Source organism: Triticum aestivum, chromosome 2D (genome assembly GCF_018294505.1).
Source record: "Triticum aestivum cultivar Chinese Spring chromosome 2D, IWGSC CS RefSeq v2.1, whole genome shotgun sequence".
Lineage (NCBI taxonomy): Eukaryota > Viridiplantae > Streptophyta > Magnoliopsida > Poales > Poaceae > Triticum > Triticum aestivum.
The window spans coordinates 511,852,769-511,869,671 of NC_057799.1; the positions used below are offsets into that span (position 1 = coordinate 511,852,769).

At 47.0% G+C, this 16,903-nt stretch overlaps 2 protein-coding genes across 3 annotated transcripts; one reads left to right on the forward strand and one right to left on the reverse strand.

Moving 5' to 3' along the window:
* The first annotated feature begins 4,771 nt into the window (after nucleotides 1-4,771).
* Nucleotides 4,772-8,671, forward strand: LOC123054135 (acyl-coenzyme A thioesterase 13). Of its 2 annotated transcripts, XM_044477830.1 has the most exons (4): nucleotides 4,772-5,117; nucleotides 5,214-5,357; nucleotides 7,104-7,260; nucleotides 8,349-8,671. In XM_044477830.1, the coding sequence occupies exons 1-3, from the start codon at nucleotides 4,893-4,895 to the stop codon at nucleotides 7,245-7,247; spliced, it is 513 nt and encodes a 170-aa protein (XP_044333765.1). In that variant the 5' UTR covers nucleotides 4,772-4,892; the 3' UTR covers nucleotides 7,248-7,260; nucleotides 8,349-8,671. The 2 variants fall into 2 exon arrangements, with proteins under 2 accessions (XP_044333765.1, XP_044333764.1); XM_044477829.1 differs by lacking the exon at nucleotides 8,349-8,671 and having other exon boundaries at nucleotides 4,773-5,117; nucleotides 7,104-7,356.
* Nucleotides 8,672-11,490: 2,819 nt separating this feature from the next.
* LOC123054134 (F-box protein PP2-A13) lies at nucleotides 11,491-15,042 on the reverse strand. The gene is made up of 3 exons (XM_044477828.1): nucleotides 14,058-15,042; nucleotides 13,476-13,594; nucleotides 11,491-12,278 (listed from the first exon to the last, which is right to left on the reverse strand). The coding sequence occupies exons 1-3, from the start codon at nucleotides 14,409-14,411 to the stop codon at nucleotides 11,855-11,857; spliced, it is 897 nt and encodes a 298-aa protein (XP_044333763.1). The 5' UTR covers nucleotides 14,412-15,042; the 3' UTR covers nucleotides 11,491-11,854.
* Between the last annotated feature and the right edge of the window lie 1,861 nt (nucleotides 15,043-16,903).

Here is a 16,903-nt window from a genome sequence, read left to right on the forward strand (position 1 = left end):
TCTGTGACGATCGGTATTATGAGTTTATGTGATTTAATGTACCGAAGGTAGTTCGGAGTCCCGAATAAGATCGGGGACATGACTAGGAGTCTCGAAATGGTTGATACGTAAAGATCGATATATTGGACGACTATATTCGGACATCGGAAAGGTTCCGAGTGATACGGGTATTTACGGGGGTACCGGGGAGTTACGGGAATACGAGGAAGAAGTAATGGGCCACATGGCCAAGTGGTGGAAGAGAGGAGGTAGGGCGCGCGGCCCCCCTAGCCCAAACCAAATTGGACTAGGGGGTCGGCCCCCCTTTCCTCCTTTTCCTCCCTCTCCTTCCTTCTCCTTCTCCTCCTTCCTTTCCTCCTCCTAGTAGGAGTAGGAAAGGGGAGTCCTACTCCTATTAGGAGGAGGACTCCTCCTCCTGGAGCGCCCTAGGAGGGCCGGCCGGCCTCCCCCCTTGCTCCTTTATATACGGGGGCAGGGGCACCCTAGAACACACAAGTTGATCTGTTGATCTCTCTTAGCCGTGTGCGGTGCCCCCCTTCACCATAATCCACCTCGGTCATATCGTAGCGGTGCTTAGGCGAAGCCCTGCGTCGGTAGCATCATCATCACCGTCATCACGCCGTCGTGCTGACGGAACTCTCCCTCGAAGCTCTGCTGGATCGGAGTTCGTGGGACGTCATCGAGCTGAACGTGTGCTGAACTCGGAGGTGTCGTGCGTTCGGTACTTGGATCGGTCGGATTGTGAAGACGTACGACTACATCAACCGCGTTGTCATAACGCTTCCGCTTTCGGTCTACGAGGGTACGTGGACAACACTCTCCCCTCTCGTTGCTATGCATCACCATGATCTTGCGTGTGCGTAGGAAATTTTTTGAAATTACTACGTTCCCCAACACTCATAGCTTTCAATCCATGCCCCGGGCTGTAAATCGGCCGTGTAATTAGGCACCTTTCGTGGGCCCTTGAAATCCTTGGGCAAACGCTCATTACACAGAGCCGGTACCAAGCAAGGGACACCTCCAGTCCTCGTTGCCACGCCTGCTTCGATAGAAGTCGTAGGATGAACCGGAAAAGGCTGGTAAGCGGCCCGCTGAGCCGCCTGCTCAGCCACCTGCTGAGCCGCCCGCTCCGCCTCTTGGCGTATCCCGTCCTGATCAACCAAGTTAAGAGCTCCATCACGCGCCGGGTCGTGCCCGCGCGGTTGGTCACGGCGCCGAGCGTTGCTTGAAACGGCTGCTGAATCCATATGCCTGGCATAACTTGGGCTCCGGCTTGGGCGAGGGGTTGAGTGGATCCTGTCTCAACTGTAAGAGTATGCCTCCTGCTGCGCCAGAGCCGTCTGAAGAAGTTCTCTGACCCTTCGTGTTTCAATTGCCGTCGGAGAGTCACCCTCCACCGGGAGAGCCGCCAATCGTGCCGACGCAGCGATCAGGTTCTCCAAAGGGTTAGAAAAATGACCCGGTGGTGTTGGTACATAATGAGGTGGAGCGGTACTCATGCGAGGAGGCTCCATTACCCATGGTTGAACTGGCGTCCCCGCCCCAGGCGTTGCAACCCGGTTTATCTCTGGCGTGTTCTGGGGCCTGCACCAGGTGTGCGGAAGAGATTTCTAGGATCATAAGTCAGAGGCAAACGGGATTGAGCCTTCTGGTGCCTTCTCCTCACAACTTTGTTAGAAGCGTTCAAATCCATCGTAAGCTGGAAAGCCTCCGATTGAATCTGCTGTGCTCGTGCATCCAAAGTCGCCTGCTCTTTGGCTAGCCTAACGTCCTCCGCAGCTAGGTTTTCTTTGGCTTGTGCTACCTCCTCACGTAACCGCGCCACTTCTGCATCATGTTCAGCTTGATCCGCCGGATTAACCGCGGTAGTCAACAGGGCTATCAACTTGTCTATGAGATCCATCAGTACCTGATCCGGCGGGTGCGCAGGGCCTCCTGCCCCGGCTGCCGCTGACCCGGAGGTTATCGCTGCCGCAGCCGTAGAGTTTTGAACGGGTTGCGTCCCAGCCATGAAGATCCCCACTCTGCTCGGCGGCTCAAAGGGGTCCGGAATACTGCTGCCATCGGAACAGCCCCCAAGCCCGCCGTCTTGCAATTGATACAATGAATCTGTCTCACCCGTGGACGACTCACCGTCAGAGTAGATGGCCGTCTCACCGCCATCCACGGATCCTTCAGAAAATTCCCCTCCATGGATGCATCCCACGAAGGCACGCTTCACGGCGGGCTGAGCTCGGGCGGGTCTCCCACGCTGAGTCGTCTCGATGATGTCGGTGCAGATGTCCGGCTCACCGATCCGACCGATGAAGACGTGAATTCCGCCGAAGGGGACCCGATACCCGTACTCAATTGAGCCGGCCTCGGGGCCCCAGCCTGCGTCGTCGATGTAGAGCTTGCCGCGACGACTCTTGGTCATCCGGCCCACAGCGTATCCCCTGAGCCCTTCGAAGCTGCCCTTCAAGAACTCAAATCCACCGTGCGCTGGCCCCACGGTGGGCGCCAACTGTCGTGGAATTGTCACGGCAGATGTCCTAGTGAAAGGACTTAGTCGTGGAGCCATCGCAACTAGGAAGCTTAAAGGGGTTAAAACGGAACAAAGGACACGAGGGTTTATACTGGTTCGGCCCCTTGCGGTGAAGGTAAAAACCTAATCCAGTTGAGATGGAATTGCTAGGGTTTCGATGACCAGGGAGCGAATACGCTTTGCCTGGCTCTCGATCTGTTGTTTTTTGCCTTGAACCGCCGCTAGGTCATCCCTTTATATACAGAGGTTGACGCCCAGCGGCTCACAGAGCCCCGGCCGGCTTATAAACAGTGTCCGGCTTGGTCTCTAACTATTCCTGCCTTATAATACAAGTCACACACATAGGGCGGTTTATCTCTATGGGCCTTAAGTTGCCTTTGGGCCTTGGGCCCTTAACTGAACCGCCATCTTCCAGGGCTGTCGTGGGCTTCATGAATCGCCATGGGTATAACCCGGCCCCTCCTGGGCGGGTCATACCTAATAGTTATATCCCCAACAGTTACCCCAAAGTTTGAGCATCTGAAGAGGGCAGTAATTGCCATGTGCTGAACATGCACAAAAAGGCAAAAAAATAATCAAATGGAAAAGTAATTGCAGAAGCATGGCAACTGGACGTGTCTATACTTCTGAAGGAAGCAGTTGCCATCTAGTAGAATCTACTTGCCATGTTGGCTCCAATGAAAGTGGCAAATAAGGCAGAGCAGAGGAACACCCACCCCTAGGATTGTCCAACCTGAAATGTGGCAACTAACACATTGGCTTCATAAAAAGTACAGATCACATGTACTAGGTTCAATTTGCCATGTTAACACAATGCACTTCAAAAAAGGGCAGACAACTTCCACTGTACAACATATAATGTGGCAACTCACACCCTGGCCTCATATAAAAATGAGTTGCCATGTAATACATTTAAATATGTTTAGCTATCACAAGTCAGCATGGCAAACGCAGTTGAGTCTATTGTTCAGTCAATTTGCCATTATCCTGCATATGACATGGCAACATGCATAGTTGATTCACAAAATTAGTTGCCACTTAGAAGCATAGTCGTGGGTAAACAAATACTCGCTCTGTAAACTAATATAAGAGCGTTTAGATCACTAAAATAGTAATCTAAACGCTCTTATATTAGTTTACGAATGGAGTACAATGAAAATTGTCGTGACTGCCATTATCACACACTTAAGTATGCAACTACCTAGAGATAGAAATCATACACAAAAATTACTCCCTGACTTGGATCTCACAAACTGACATTCTCCTACAACTGACATGGCAACTGACACGGTTGATTCAGAAAATTAGTTGCCATCAGTGATGATAGTTGTTGAAAATGCCATGACTGTCATTATACTACACTTTGAAATGCACCTAAGTAGATCTAGGGTTCAATCGCAACTATCATACCCTGAATTCAACAACAAAAAACGCCCTACATTGATGGCCATAGCATTTCGAGGCAAATCAGAACTAACATCTAGAAAATCGCCCGCACAAACACAGGCAAAATACAGATGTGGCCGCGGACCGGGCGAGCCACACCGGCATGGCTGCCACCGCGGCAGCGACGAAACTGCGCAATGCCATCCTAAATGGCAAGCACGCGACTCCACCGCCGACGGGGACACCGGAGCATCGCGAATCGGCCGGAATCTCGAGGAAACTCGAGGGGAAATTGACCACAGAGCGAGGGGGCAGAAATCGCAGGCAGGAATGTGGCACGGAGGGAGTCTTACCTTCAATCTGCGGCTGCTCCGGCGATGACGCTCTGGTCCGGCGAACCCTAGCAACGGCCGCGAATGCGGTCGACTCTTCCGCCGCCGCCGCCTTCTCCTCTCGGTTTCTCCTCCAATCGAATGCAACTGGTGTGGATGGTGGGTTGGGGGAGTAATGAAACCGCGAGAGGAGCGAGTGGCGAGCGCGACGGCAGTTCCACCACACGCCCCGACTCGCAACCGCTGACCTCGGAGGAAAAACCGGCGTGCGGGCGAACTACCTACACACCACACACGGGGCTTGTCCTACGTGGCACACCAAATCCACCTTTTCGCAAGATTCGTGCAAAAGACAATCAACGACGATTCAGGCGTGTGGGCGAGTTGGAGAAGTGCTACCGCGTGGACGTTAGTTTTTCCGAAACCAAAACACCAAAGGAAGAAAGAAATGAAGAAAAGATGTGGGCAGCCAGTATGAAGAAGACTATGTTTTCCTTTTTTCGTGGAAAGAAGACTCTGAATTTGCAAGTCACCTCGGCAGCCTCTACCTGTCGTATACCAGAGTTGCTCTCAGTTACCCTTTCTCGCCAGCGACTCGCGAACCGCAACAATCAGCTAGCACCGCGCCGGAACTCGAGCAGCAGGCGAAGATGGCACCCCAGCCGGAGGAGGCGCCCAAGCCTTCGCCGGAGGAGTCTCGCGAGTGGACGCTGCGGTTCATCCAGGCCCTCGGAGTGGACGCGTCCCTCCCGGCCTCGGCGGAGCGTCCCGACGCCCACTCCGCCCTCGTCCGCGCGCTCCTGTCCTCCGTCACCGTCTCCTCCTCCCCCCGGCCGCGCGTCTCCTGCACCCTCACCGTCTCATCCGCCGCAACTGTGAGCACTAATAAAGCGCGATGGTCGGCGTCTCCTTTATGAAGTTGTACCTAGCGATGTGCTCTGACCGGTGGCGTCGTCGGGTGGGCTGTGCAGAACGCCTACAACACGCTCCACGGCGGCGCGGTGGCGGCCGTCGCGGAGGCCGTCGGGATGGCGTGCGCGCGCGCTGCGGCGGGGGATAAGGAGATGTTCCTCGGCGAGCTCAGCACAGCGTATCTCTCAGCCGCCCGCCTCGATGTGAGATCTACATCCCTTGATCAATTTTACCAGACCGTGGTTTGTGTTGTTTTAATTTGATGAAGCAATTTTCGACCCTATCTGGAAGCTCCCAGTTTGGGACTTTGGGGCATGGTATTGGGGAACTGGGAAATGAACTCCCTAATAATCGGAAGCGGTATTGGGGCAGCCCCCATACCACTTTATTGGGGATGGATCCTTGGAGGATTACTGGAGATGCTCTTATTAAGTGAGCTATTTGTGATTGAGAATTAGGGTTATGTTACCTACCAAACCTCTAACCTAGGTAAAATGTACTAGTTCCTATATTATATCAGGGCTGCAATGCAACACCACAGTTACTATTTGCTTAACCTACAAACGGTACAGCTGAAGTTACACTATGGAAATTCAAGGTGTTTTAAATACATTTGAAGCAACTGGCAAGGTAAGGATTTGAACATATGGAGCCGGTTTGGTCAGAAACACTGGGAAATCACAGTGGTAGCTAGTCTTAGAGATTTCCTTCACACGAAGACTTAGAAGTTAGTACAAGACAAGATTGCCAAATAATGCTACAGATGTGCAACTCTAGCATGGATGACCGCATAAGAAATTATGGGATGTTAACATTTGTATACTATATAGTTATAGTTTAATGGCATGACTAAAAGCTAGCATAGTGGAATTATAGTTGGCGTGACAATGTCTGTTCTTAAATAGGTATTCAACTACTTATGCTGCACAAGATATACAAAAGATGTTCCTATGTGAACACAAAAGTTGGTACCAAATATTCGCGAAGTGCACATGGTATCTTGTTTCATGAAATGTTTGAGCGCAGTTACTGGCATATTTCTTCAACCAGCTATGCATGCCTGACAAATACTTGTGAACCACTTACTGCTTCCTCATGAAGTGTGAATGTTTTGTTGTTGTTTACCTACACATATATAGCTTCTTCTGCAATCAATCTGTACCCAAAGTCCCAAAGTGGTCCACCGTTATTTTTCTCTTTCAAGTGTTCAACCACCAGCGCTGTTTATCTCTGGATCATCTATTAGTTCTTTACTAAGAGATTGGTTGGTAAAGACCAATGATTACTGACAGGTGAAAAGTGTTGCTAAGAGATAACAACTAATGGGGATTAGGCGACTATGCGTTCATCATAGCTGCCAGAGAGATTTAATCTGCAAAGAATCAGAGGGATAAATAGTTCCGATTTGAGTAAGATCCATTCACACCTTAGTGTTTTTGGCCTCTTAAACATTTATATGTGATCTCAGGAAAATGCAAGGGCGTAGCCTGAGATCTCTTGCAGACCAAATTCACAAATCACAAGTTGTGAGTTCCTTCTAGGGTTTGTGATGTTCAATTGAAAGGCAGGTTATCTCAACTAGGAAATTCGCCAGGCCGGGGAAGAGCGGAGGTGACCGACATATTTTGCTAATTTGGTAACAATCAGCACACCATGTAGGCTCATGATGTTGAACTGGGTTGGACCATGGGACGATCCACTCAATCAATATGCATTTCCGAGTACCGCGACCCAAATGAACTGCCTGCAGAAGTTCAATTGGCAATGTAGTTATTCAAACACACGCTATACAATTGTGGTGGGGATCTAGACAGATTGGAATTCTTTGCCTCTTATTTTCAGAATATTTCATAACCTGTCGAAGTACAATCCTTCACACAAGTATTCCCTTTTTTAGATGATGCACGCGTATTCTTAATGTCCGTCAACCCTTATCTATGCTTGTGCAGTCTGAAGTGGAAGTAGAAGCGCAGATACTGAGGAAGGGCAGATCTGTTGTGGTTACTACAGTTGAGTTTCGGCTCAAGGACAGCAAGAAGCTCTGCTACACATCTCGAGCCACCTTCTATATCATGCCGGTGGCAAGCCTGTAAATCATCTCTTACGGTACATGTAACAGTTTCGTATTTGCACAATCAAAGCTGTACATGAGCATACGTGCTATTGCACCAATAAATAAAGTAAAGACCAAATTGCAATTTACCACAAGAGAGTTTGAGAAAACTATTTTTTTCCCAATGAAACATGAACTGCAATAAGGTGTTCAAATTACAAATATACTACTCGTTTATCTGTTTGATGCTTCCATCGAAGCATAGATTTGGCAGTGAGAAACATTCATCTGACGGCAATGAGAGGATCTTTAGGTTTCGTCAAATTTTCATTCTATTCTGGTTTCACGCAGCACAGTTGAGCGGTATTCAATACAGACACCACATAGCTTAGGAAGTCCGGTAGAATGGATTTTAAAACGTTTTTGCTAAAAATCAGTCGATTGGTTTCGATTTCACCACCAGTCAAATTATGTCCGTCCGATCTGTGCACGAATCTTAGCGCCCCGTGTTTTGTTTTGCGCGTCGCTGGGCGGAGGGCGTTGCTTAGTGGGCTTATTCTGGGTTCAGGTTGTGATTATTTCACCTGGTCTGGGCTCCTATCCGTTTTCCCAGTGGAAGCGTTGTGTCTCTTCGTCTTGTCCCCGCATAGCGGAAGGATGGAGAGGTGGTGGAGGCCGACGAGCAGCATTAGGTGGGGTTAGGCCATGTGGCGGAGCCTTGTCAGGCGAGCTGCTGCGCGGAGCAGGGGGGAATCTGTGGAGCGACGCGAGCTGTCTTCGAGCAGGAGGAAGGAGATGGAGGCCATCAGGGCTGTCCCATCTGTTGCGCCACGAGCGATTGGCGGTCTGCTTGAGCAGAATCAAGGGTCTCGCCACCGGCCACGAGTTTTGGTAGTGCTTTTTGTTGCAATTTTAGTTAGTTTTTTTGTAGTTTCCAAGTTGATCAAACTAGCCCTGATTCTGAAGCCGTTGCATTTTTTGTTTTGCTAGCCCGCGGCGTAAATGCTTTGCCCATTCCATGTCTGTATCTTACGTGCTTGCAAGCCCGCGGCGTGTTGTATGTGCTTTGCCACGATAGAGGAGAGTTACGTGCGTCTTTTACTGTGTGTTTTAGTCACTGTTCATATTTGTTTTGTTGCAGGCTTGGGGCACGACCTGCAAGTTTGATGAGTCTGAATAATACTGTTGCCCACAAGCACAAGCAACTTATATATGTTACAGATTAGGAATAAAAACTGAAGTGAGGTATAAATCATCAGCACAGCAGTATAAAGTTAAGGATGCAGAGCTCTTGTAGGACAACGAAGCTTTTTTCAGTTTATTCTTCAATTATTTTCTAGTATTTCATTCCTTTTATTAAACTAGTCTCTCATTTGTACCTAGTTAGTCGTCAATCATTCTTCATTAGAGAAGTTCTCTATGTCTATCATTGTTCATTACTTTGATCTATTTTTTCTCATTTCAGTTTTCTCCAGTGTTTATATTCCCTTGTTTGAGATTCTTTTATTTAAACTTAATTTTTTTGCATCATTAGTTTTCTTTGTTTTTCATTCCTCAAACCCTTGCTTCTCATAATTAGTTTTATTTCATTATCTTTTTTTTTTCAGTTACCAGTTTTCATTCCCTCTGCTAGTTACTCTTCAGACCCTTCAGTCATCATTATCTTTTTATTGATCTTTTTTTTGCAGTATATCACTCTTCATTCGCCGTTTCTTCTTTCTATAGTATCATCTCTCCTTTTCTCAGTTCTCAGTCTCTCTTTGGTTAGTTTTGCCTCTTCATCTAATCAGATAGTAAAGAGGTGTTTTTGAGGCGAAAGAGCATGTGTTAGTATTAGTAACAAACAATGGAGAGGCATTTTATAAAGGGGGCAATTTTATCTGTGATTTGTCGTGTCTGGTAGATTTTTGATGAATGTGGTAATTTTATAAAGGCTTTGCTGTTGTGGTGGTAATTTTATATGTGAAATGTAATTAAGCAAGCATGGCCTCTTGTGGTCTATGTGTTGCCATTCTCTTTTGCGGGTCTTTTTTCTTGTCCATGCAATCATTTCCATACTCTTCCACTTTTCTTAGTTGTCTCTTGTACATATCTAATCAACCAATCATTATTACATGTCTGGCCATATACCTCGTGGCAATCGATCCCTTCTTCCAGTGTTATCATCTAGCATTTCCTTATACAGGATTGAGCATGCATATTAGTTTAATTGCTTCCTTTAGCATTCTAATATAAAGTTAGAAGATTTACTAATAAGCTACTCCCTCCGTTCTTTTTTATAAGACGTTTTAGCCTGTCCAGTTTGAACTGTTTTGTGTGTGTCTGAAATGTCTTATAAAAGGGAACAGAGGGAGTATTACATAACTAAGCAGGAATCTCATTCCTTCCATCTGTCGGCATTCGTTGCAGGGGGGTTTGCTGTTTCACAAGACACTGATGAGACCTAGTTTCAATTGGTTATATCAGCTGATGTGCTCAAGTTTCTAAATAATCGTTTCGTAGAGTTAGTTTTTGGAATTTTTTGGCTGTGCATTTTTATTGCAATTTTAGTCAGTGTTTTGTGTACTAGTTTCCAAGTCGATCAAATTAACTATGGTTTCTTAAGTTTTGAATTATTTGATAATGGATCCTACTAATCTGAATAATACTGTTGTCCACGAGCATTACCAGCTTATATATTACACAGATTTGAATTGAGGGATAAATTATCAGTATATAGCACATCCTATAAGTCTGACCAGATAAGCTCTTTTTCTCTCCAATTTTGTTTCAGATTTCGCTGTGCTATTCAGTTCGTGGCCTTTGGTTTTTGTAGGGCTTTAGTGAGTAGATTGGGAGTGGCAATCCACCTGAAAGAGATTTTAACTGGATCAGACCCCCCCATTTCGCTGTGCTATTCAGTTTTGTAGCCTTCACTTCTCTTAGGGCTTTAGTGAGTGGGTTACCAGGTAATCCACCATTAAGTTGGTGAGTTACAAAACCAAGAGCAGTTAGAATCGCGTAGCTGCGTGCCCCTTTTTCTGACTAGCTTCTTGTGAAAAGCATTTCAGGCACGAGCACACCTCATGAACTCAGAAACCTACTATGAAATCAATCAACCCATCGCGGCCTTTAGTTCTTTTAGGGCTTTAGAGCATCTAAGCAAAGTCGCCAAAAAAGGCAGGGTAGGCTGCCTATTTGACGTAAAACCGACGTGAGTGAATGCCAACTGCAGTTCGGACATTCCCCCTCGCCCTCGGAAATATAACATTTTTATTTATTTTCATATAGAAGTCCTATGATAAATAATTTTTAGTTGGAATAGCTTCTACCATTTAGTAACATAATCAATATCAACTAGAATATGAGTGTTACCATGTGAAGTTGGAAAATGTCCCATATAATTAAAGCCCAAACATCAAAAGATTCAATAACAAGTGGGAGGTGGCGGTTGTGGGATGTGGCCATTGTGTGTGAGGTGTGCGACGGAGTTGACAGGTGGGTCCTGCTAGTAGTGAGAGGAAAAAGAGGCAACACGGGACGCGGCTGCCATTGGATCTTGCGTGGACGGCCGCGATTAGATCGCGCACGTACCAGTTCGCGTGATGGGGTGGGCTGCGGGGTTGGCTTGGCCTGCTGGGCTGCCTGGCCTGGCTGGGCCGTTTTTCTTTCTTTTTTTCTTTTCTTTCCTTTTTCTTTTTCTACTGTCTGGAATTGAATTTGAATTGGCCCAAATTCATTCCAGTTCAATTTCTTTGGATCCCATAAAATTCAAGAAAACACTAGGGCTCACATATATCATATGAAAAATATTTCCAGCCCCTGACGCAGTTTTGAAAATTAATTTTTGTGCAAGAGGTTTTAATGTAGCTATTAAATAAATCTCAAAATTAATTAGGTTTTCCAAAGTAGCCAAATTAATTCCAAAATGCACTGAAACTATGCTATGCATATGAATGTCATGTTCACAACCAAATTCCAAAATTTGGAATGTGTACTGCCATGTTCGTGGGAAAATACACACTGCTAACATAAATTGACACAGGCGACACCGAAACTGGAAGTACGCACACCAACATGGAAAGAACACTTGCATGTACAAAATCACAAACCTACGTAGTTTCGAAGTTGTTGACGCGAGGAACACGTGTGAAAACTTCTCATAATTCGGACGAATGGTTCGAAAAACATTTCAGCTTGAACTCTCATTTTTAAAACACGAAGAATTTACCCACAAAAACCTGGAGCTCCCAATCTCCGTTTCGTCGTATCACAACACATGGGAAGCAAAGAGCGGGTTACACTTATCGAAAGTGTTTTTTTTTTAGATAAGTGTTGAGAAATAACTAGGTTCAACGAAGTAGAGACAGGATCCAGGAAAATGTATTTACAAAAACATCACTACAACAATGACGAACAAATGAAACTGCTCTTTCTACAGATGAACACCTACCACTCTAATCATACATCACCACCTACATCTAAATCCTCCTGAGGCCAACTTATTTAACTATCACTACAAAGAATACATAACATGACTCCAGGTCCATGCAAAACCATTAGAAAAATGAAGAATATTTACAACGGGTTTTGGACAAGAATGGCTATGAAAAAGGCTAGGCACCGCCTATCGATTGCCACATGGAGTGATACAGCAGGTTTGCAAAATTACTTGCGTATGCACTCCTCGGGCTGATGATCCTTAGGATAAATGAAAACAGAGTCGACACATAGGCCACCTTTTGTATGCGTGCAATCAATCTGCATCATAGAGAACTTGAGCTTGGTCAACTCATCCGAACTCGAAATGACAAAATCACCGACATGGTAAAGGATCCAGTGTCCTGGGCCATCTAGATGGTAGTCGGATGTTGTGTGCTGGCCATCTGAAGTTGAGAGCTGAAACCGTGTCGGTTTAATGTCCCAACCGTAGATGAGCTCAGAGTCATAGACCCGCCGGCCCATGCGCTTGTGTGGCCGGCCCAAGTGGAGCCGGAAGAGAAGGCTATATGAACCAGCAGGGAAGCAGAAATCAATCTCCCCAGCCACCTCCAGCCACCATATTTGCTGAAGGTAGGCAACACTATGGAATCTGTAACAGAAAAAGATAGCAGTTTAGCAGTCACTTATCTAGTAACTGTAACGATGACTATACAGAAGGACATTGGAAGAGAAGTACGGATGTGTGAAACTACAAGTGTCGGGAGCTCCTTTTAAGCTTGATGCTAGATCAATCAATAGCGCAATGAAGCAACTACATGATTGAGCAGAACAAAGATAAAACCATACTCAATGCACTAGTCATGTAGACACCAAAAACTAAAAAGGCGAAACCTCATATGCCTTTGCAAAAAAACAAAACATATATCCGTAGGCCCACATGTCATAGACAGAAGGGGGGTGGGGGGGGGCAACTTTTCAGGGACATATAAGGATTCAGCCCATAAATCACTTCATCACATCATAACATTGTTTTTAGTGGTACGATTTGCATCAGAAATAAATCAATAACCAGAGTAGAAGCTAGGATACACCTAGATGTTTTATCACAAGACTGAAGTGTTAGGTCTGGCAGTATGCAATATGATGATTGGCTCCAAGATTGTCTATAACTCCATATGACTATCTTATCACAAGACCAAAGGAAAGACAATGACATACTAGTGCAACAGATAAACCGAAATAGACCTTTATCACAGACATGATCTCCTGTTACGACTATGAGCTTTGTAGCATCACTTAGAGTGCACAACCAGCAGAAACTAATGATCTCTAATTTCCCATCTATGAACTACCAAACCTCGACATTTTAATCAACCACCAAGACATACCAATCACATTCCCAAGTCAGCATTCTCTACTTTTACCATAGCTACTGCCTACTCTGATGCACCTTATGGTTATGGGAAAGAATTGAAAGTCAAAACATCCTTACAATCGAGGAATAGGGCCTTGTCGGCAGCAGAGCGCAAACAACGCCTGTTATTCCTACTATTCAACAACAAGGAAACGGTCATACCAACTATACAGTGGCACACACCAATGAGCACGGGCATCCAAAGACTTCACCTCCACACAATAGGACATTTTAGAAAACTATGACGCAACAGAGATATTCCGTTCTGCCATGCTCAAATTTGCTATGTAGTATGTTCTAGGAAAAAATACTCAAATTTTCAATTAGAACAAAAATCTGAACAGGTTTCCACACAAAGAAAGTTTCGAAGGAATTCAACCTAAACTTCCCATGGAGCAACTTTTAACCCAAAACTTAGCAAGACGGAAGTACCTCGACTCATCTGTGGTAAGGTGGCTCCAATACCGCCGATCATCGATACCGGTAATCGCCAAAGCCTTTGAGGAGATGGACATGCAAAGACCACCCTTGCTCTTTTGGATCCAAAATTCCTACAGAGGTGTTTTCAGTCATGGAATTTCAGCACAAGTACCAGAAAGCCAAGAATAAACACCATCCAAGAGAGCAAACATAAACAAAGAAGGAAAACAGAGACCAATACACACTGACACATGAAAGGAAAACTACTGTTCCATATATCTGGGTCTTTATGAGCCTACTAGCAATCCAGCCCACATAAGCAACCAAGCAATCCATAATCTAAATTCTCAGAAACATTGCCAGTCATAGTTAACAAATCCCTCTCGACATCTCTGATTCATTGCACACAAACCAAATCTACCTTCTAGATCCTCTCTTCCAAGCAACACACTTTTTTTTCATGAAAGCAAACTGTACTGGTTGGTTTGCAACAAGTACAAGGAGCAAACTAATCAATCAACATACTTAAAGCAAGCTGTACTAGTTGGTCTGCAACAAGTACAAGTTGAAACTGTAGAAAAGAGATTAAGCTACCTTGGTGCCCCTATCGAAGGGGGTTGGCCTGCACAGGCGCGCGTACTTCTCCTTCTTGGTCGCCACGGAGGAGGAGCACCTACCATTGCCCTCCACCGAGCCGTCGCTGCTGCTATCGTCGTCGGCCGCCGCGGCGAGGGCGGCGAGGTACCGGTAGTTGGCGGGAAGCTTGGTGGCCCAGACGCAGTCGGCGGAGGCCGCGCCGCGGAACGCCCGGTTGAGGCGGGCGACGAGGCATATCTCCGGCGGGTCGAGGTAGAGCAGCACCGGCGCCACGCAGCTCTCCGGCATGTCGCCCAGCGACGTCTGACCCCACCCCTCCGACCCCTCCAGGCTCGAAGCCCCCGCCCCCATCTGCGCTCCAAGCCGCAGCCGATTGCCAAGCGATTCGACGACAGATTGCTCCAGCCTCCAGGGCACGGAAAAGTTTCAGAACTTGTTCGGCGTCAGCCCTCAATGCCTTCCAGGTGGGCACCTATCAGGCGGCGACGGTTGGAGGGCCGCCAATTCCGCTTCGGATCAGCGGACGTGCGGCGAAGAAGCCTTCATCCGGAGCCAAAACGATCTGGGATTGTGTCCCGAAGCACCAGCCCGACGGGAAAGCTCGGAACTTGGCGACCAAATCTGCCGCCGGCCACAGATTCTCGGGCAGGCACGGCACGGAATCGAGCTGAGACACAAGTACGCTTCAGACGGGGAGAGGGGTGGAACCGCCCACGAGGGATTCCGCCATTGTTTCTCGGATTGGAGGGGGAGGGGAGGCTAGGGGAGGCGAGGAGATTTCTGGATGGGGGAATTTAACGGAGGCAGACGGACGCTGGCATGGGCCTGTACTGCAAAGTAGCGCACTTTTTAGGACAGGTGTAAATTGAAGTGGATATTGTTGTAGTGGAGTGCCAATCTTTGGGTCTCTTAACGGATCAGGTTGGATTTACAGTGTTTATCTATTGGATTGGAAGGTAGGCTTGTGATCTGAACGTGGCTTCGAGTCGGGGAACAGGGCTGGTTGAGTAGTGCGGAGCAGTATTCCTACTTTCAGAATATAATAGGAGTATATTTTGTTTCAAGAACACACAAGTTGTGCGTATTATAGGAGTATATAAGATGAAGTAATAATATAGGAGTGCATAAATGTTGATGCTCACAATTTTGAGGTTTTGTCGTTCTCTTAATCATGGTCGTCACTTGTGGTTGGGTTCTCCATGCCGAAGTGCAAATACCTATAAATGTTTCTCATGATTAATAAAGCCTCCATGATTGTTCTAAAAAATGCAGTGCATTTACTAAACATCGGGCAGCCAGGAAAAAAATATTCAGTCGATTTCGCAAAGAGGAAGGCGGCACTCGAGTCACCATAACCTCATCGGAGAAAGGGATGACGTGGTTGGCCGTTGTGTCACCAGCGAAGTAAAAAAAAGAGCATTGATGGGTTCGAGTAGTGGCAGATGTAGACTTTGACCCATGATGGTGCCGAGCTTAGCCTATGGTAGGTAAATTGTTTTTGCATGTTTTGAGAGGGGGTTGCCATGGCACCCACGATACCCCCACTAGATCTAGCATGGCTTCAAGAGGTGCAGGGTGGTTCCCTGCGTAGGAGAATGGTGGGCTTTAGAGGTACGGTCGGGGTGGCGCTCAACTCAGGGGGCAGCCACAAGTGGCGACGGCGAGCGACATAAGGGGGTGGCGCTATAGGAGGAAGAAGAAGGAGAACGCGCGGTGCAATTTGACCGGAACTGAAATGTTCTTCATTGGCATGATGAATAGGTGCTTCCTATTTACATGTTCGTCGAGATTTTCTTGAATCCATTTTTTTTTCAAATTCGAGATTTTCTTGAATCCTTTTTTTTGCAGGCGATCAGATCATGATTTTCCAGCTCCCGCGCCGGTATCTGAAAAATGTGAAATTGAACCTCTTTTTTTTAACAAACGAGCCTTGTGTGAAATGGAAGCAGTGTGTGTGTACACTTATCGTTTCCACCAAGCAATCCTAATACCCCTAGGCCAGAAAATCAGCCCATTTACACACTAGACAACACCATCATTGTTCGGGTGAAGGATGAGAGAAATTGGCACCATAGTTTGGTTGGCCGTGGACCCATATCAGATCGAAAGCAACTAAGCGAGCAGATGAGGATGAGAGGCGGCGCAAAGTTGGCATGTCTGCTTACAATAGAATAGATACATTGATCGACTGCATGCATTACGTGTTCAACCGGAGCACGTAGCACTAATCTGCCCGTTGGCAGTCGCAAGGGGCCAAACGACCCAAAGGAATACTCGAAAATGATAAGCTTGAAAAGGATATGGATGATCGCTCACATCCATATCACCAGTGCGCGCGACGCCTCTCGGCAGCGCCATCGTGGCTAGGCTAGGTCAAGCAAATCCCATGCGTTCAATCATGGTGGCAACAAATGGCAGAGAGGACAGGGAGGAATGAAGCCTGTTCTCTTCCGGAACACGACGAGACCGCGAGACAATACTAAGAATTATTCTGTACGTGTGGGAGCCGATAAGGCTCGAAGCACATCGTCGCGACGCGTGCGCCGGACATGAGCTGAGAGAAAGAGGTTGAGGCCATGGCCATGCATATCCGTGCGTGCACCGGCTGCCGCCCAAATGTCTGGTGTGCAAATTTCGCTTTGCGGAGATTTCCACCGGATAGGCTCCCCGTCTGAGCGTGTTCTGGACGCTACGAAATTACGGGCGATCATATATTTATATATATATCGTCTGCATGATCGACCAACATTGTCTCCATATATTTTTCGAGCTTCTCAGCGGCTATCAGTCGCCATCCTTCTGTCGGCAACCTCCGGGGCGCCCACATGCATCGTCGATCTTGG

Coding starts and splice junctions, on each gene's coding strand:
- LOC123054135 (XM_044477830.1), top strand. CDS start 4,893: ATGGCACCCCAGCCGGAGGAGGCGCCCAAGCCTTCGCCGGAGGAGTCT. Junction 5,118..5,213: donor CCGTCTCATCCGCCGCAACT/GTGAGCACTAAT, acceptor TGGGCTGTGCAG/AACGCCTACAACACGCTCCA. Junction 5,358..7,103: donor TCTCAGCCGCCCGCCTCGAT/GTGAGATCTACA, acceptor ATGCTTGTGCAG/TCTGAAGTGGAAGTAGAAGC.
- LOC123054134 (XM_044477828.1), bottom strand. CDS start 14,411: ATGGGGGCGGGGGCTTCGAGCCTGGAGGGGTCGGAGGGGTGGGGTCAG. Junction 13,595..14,057: donor CCTTCGATAGGGGCACCAAG/GTAGCTTAATCT, acceptor ACACCTCTGTAG/GAATTTTGGATCCAAAAGAG. Junction 12,279..13,475: donor CTTACCACAGATGAGTCGAG/GTACTTCCGTCT, acceptor TTTCTGTTACAG/ATTCCATAGTGTTGCCTACC.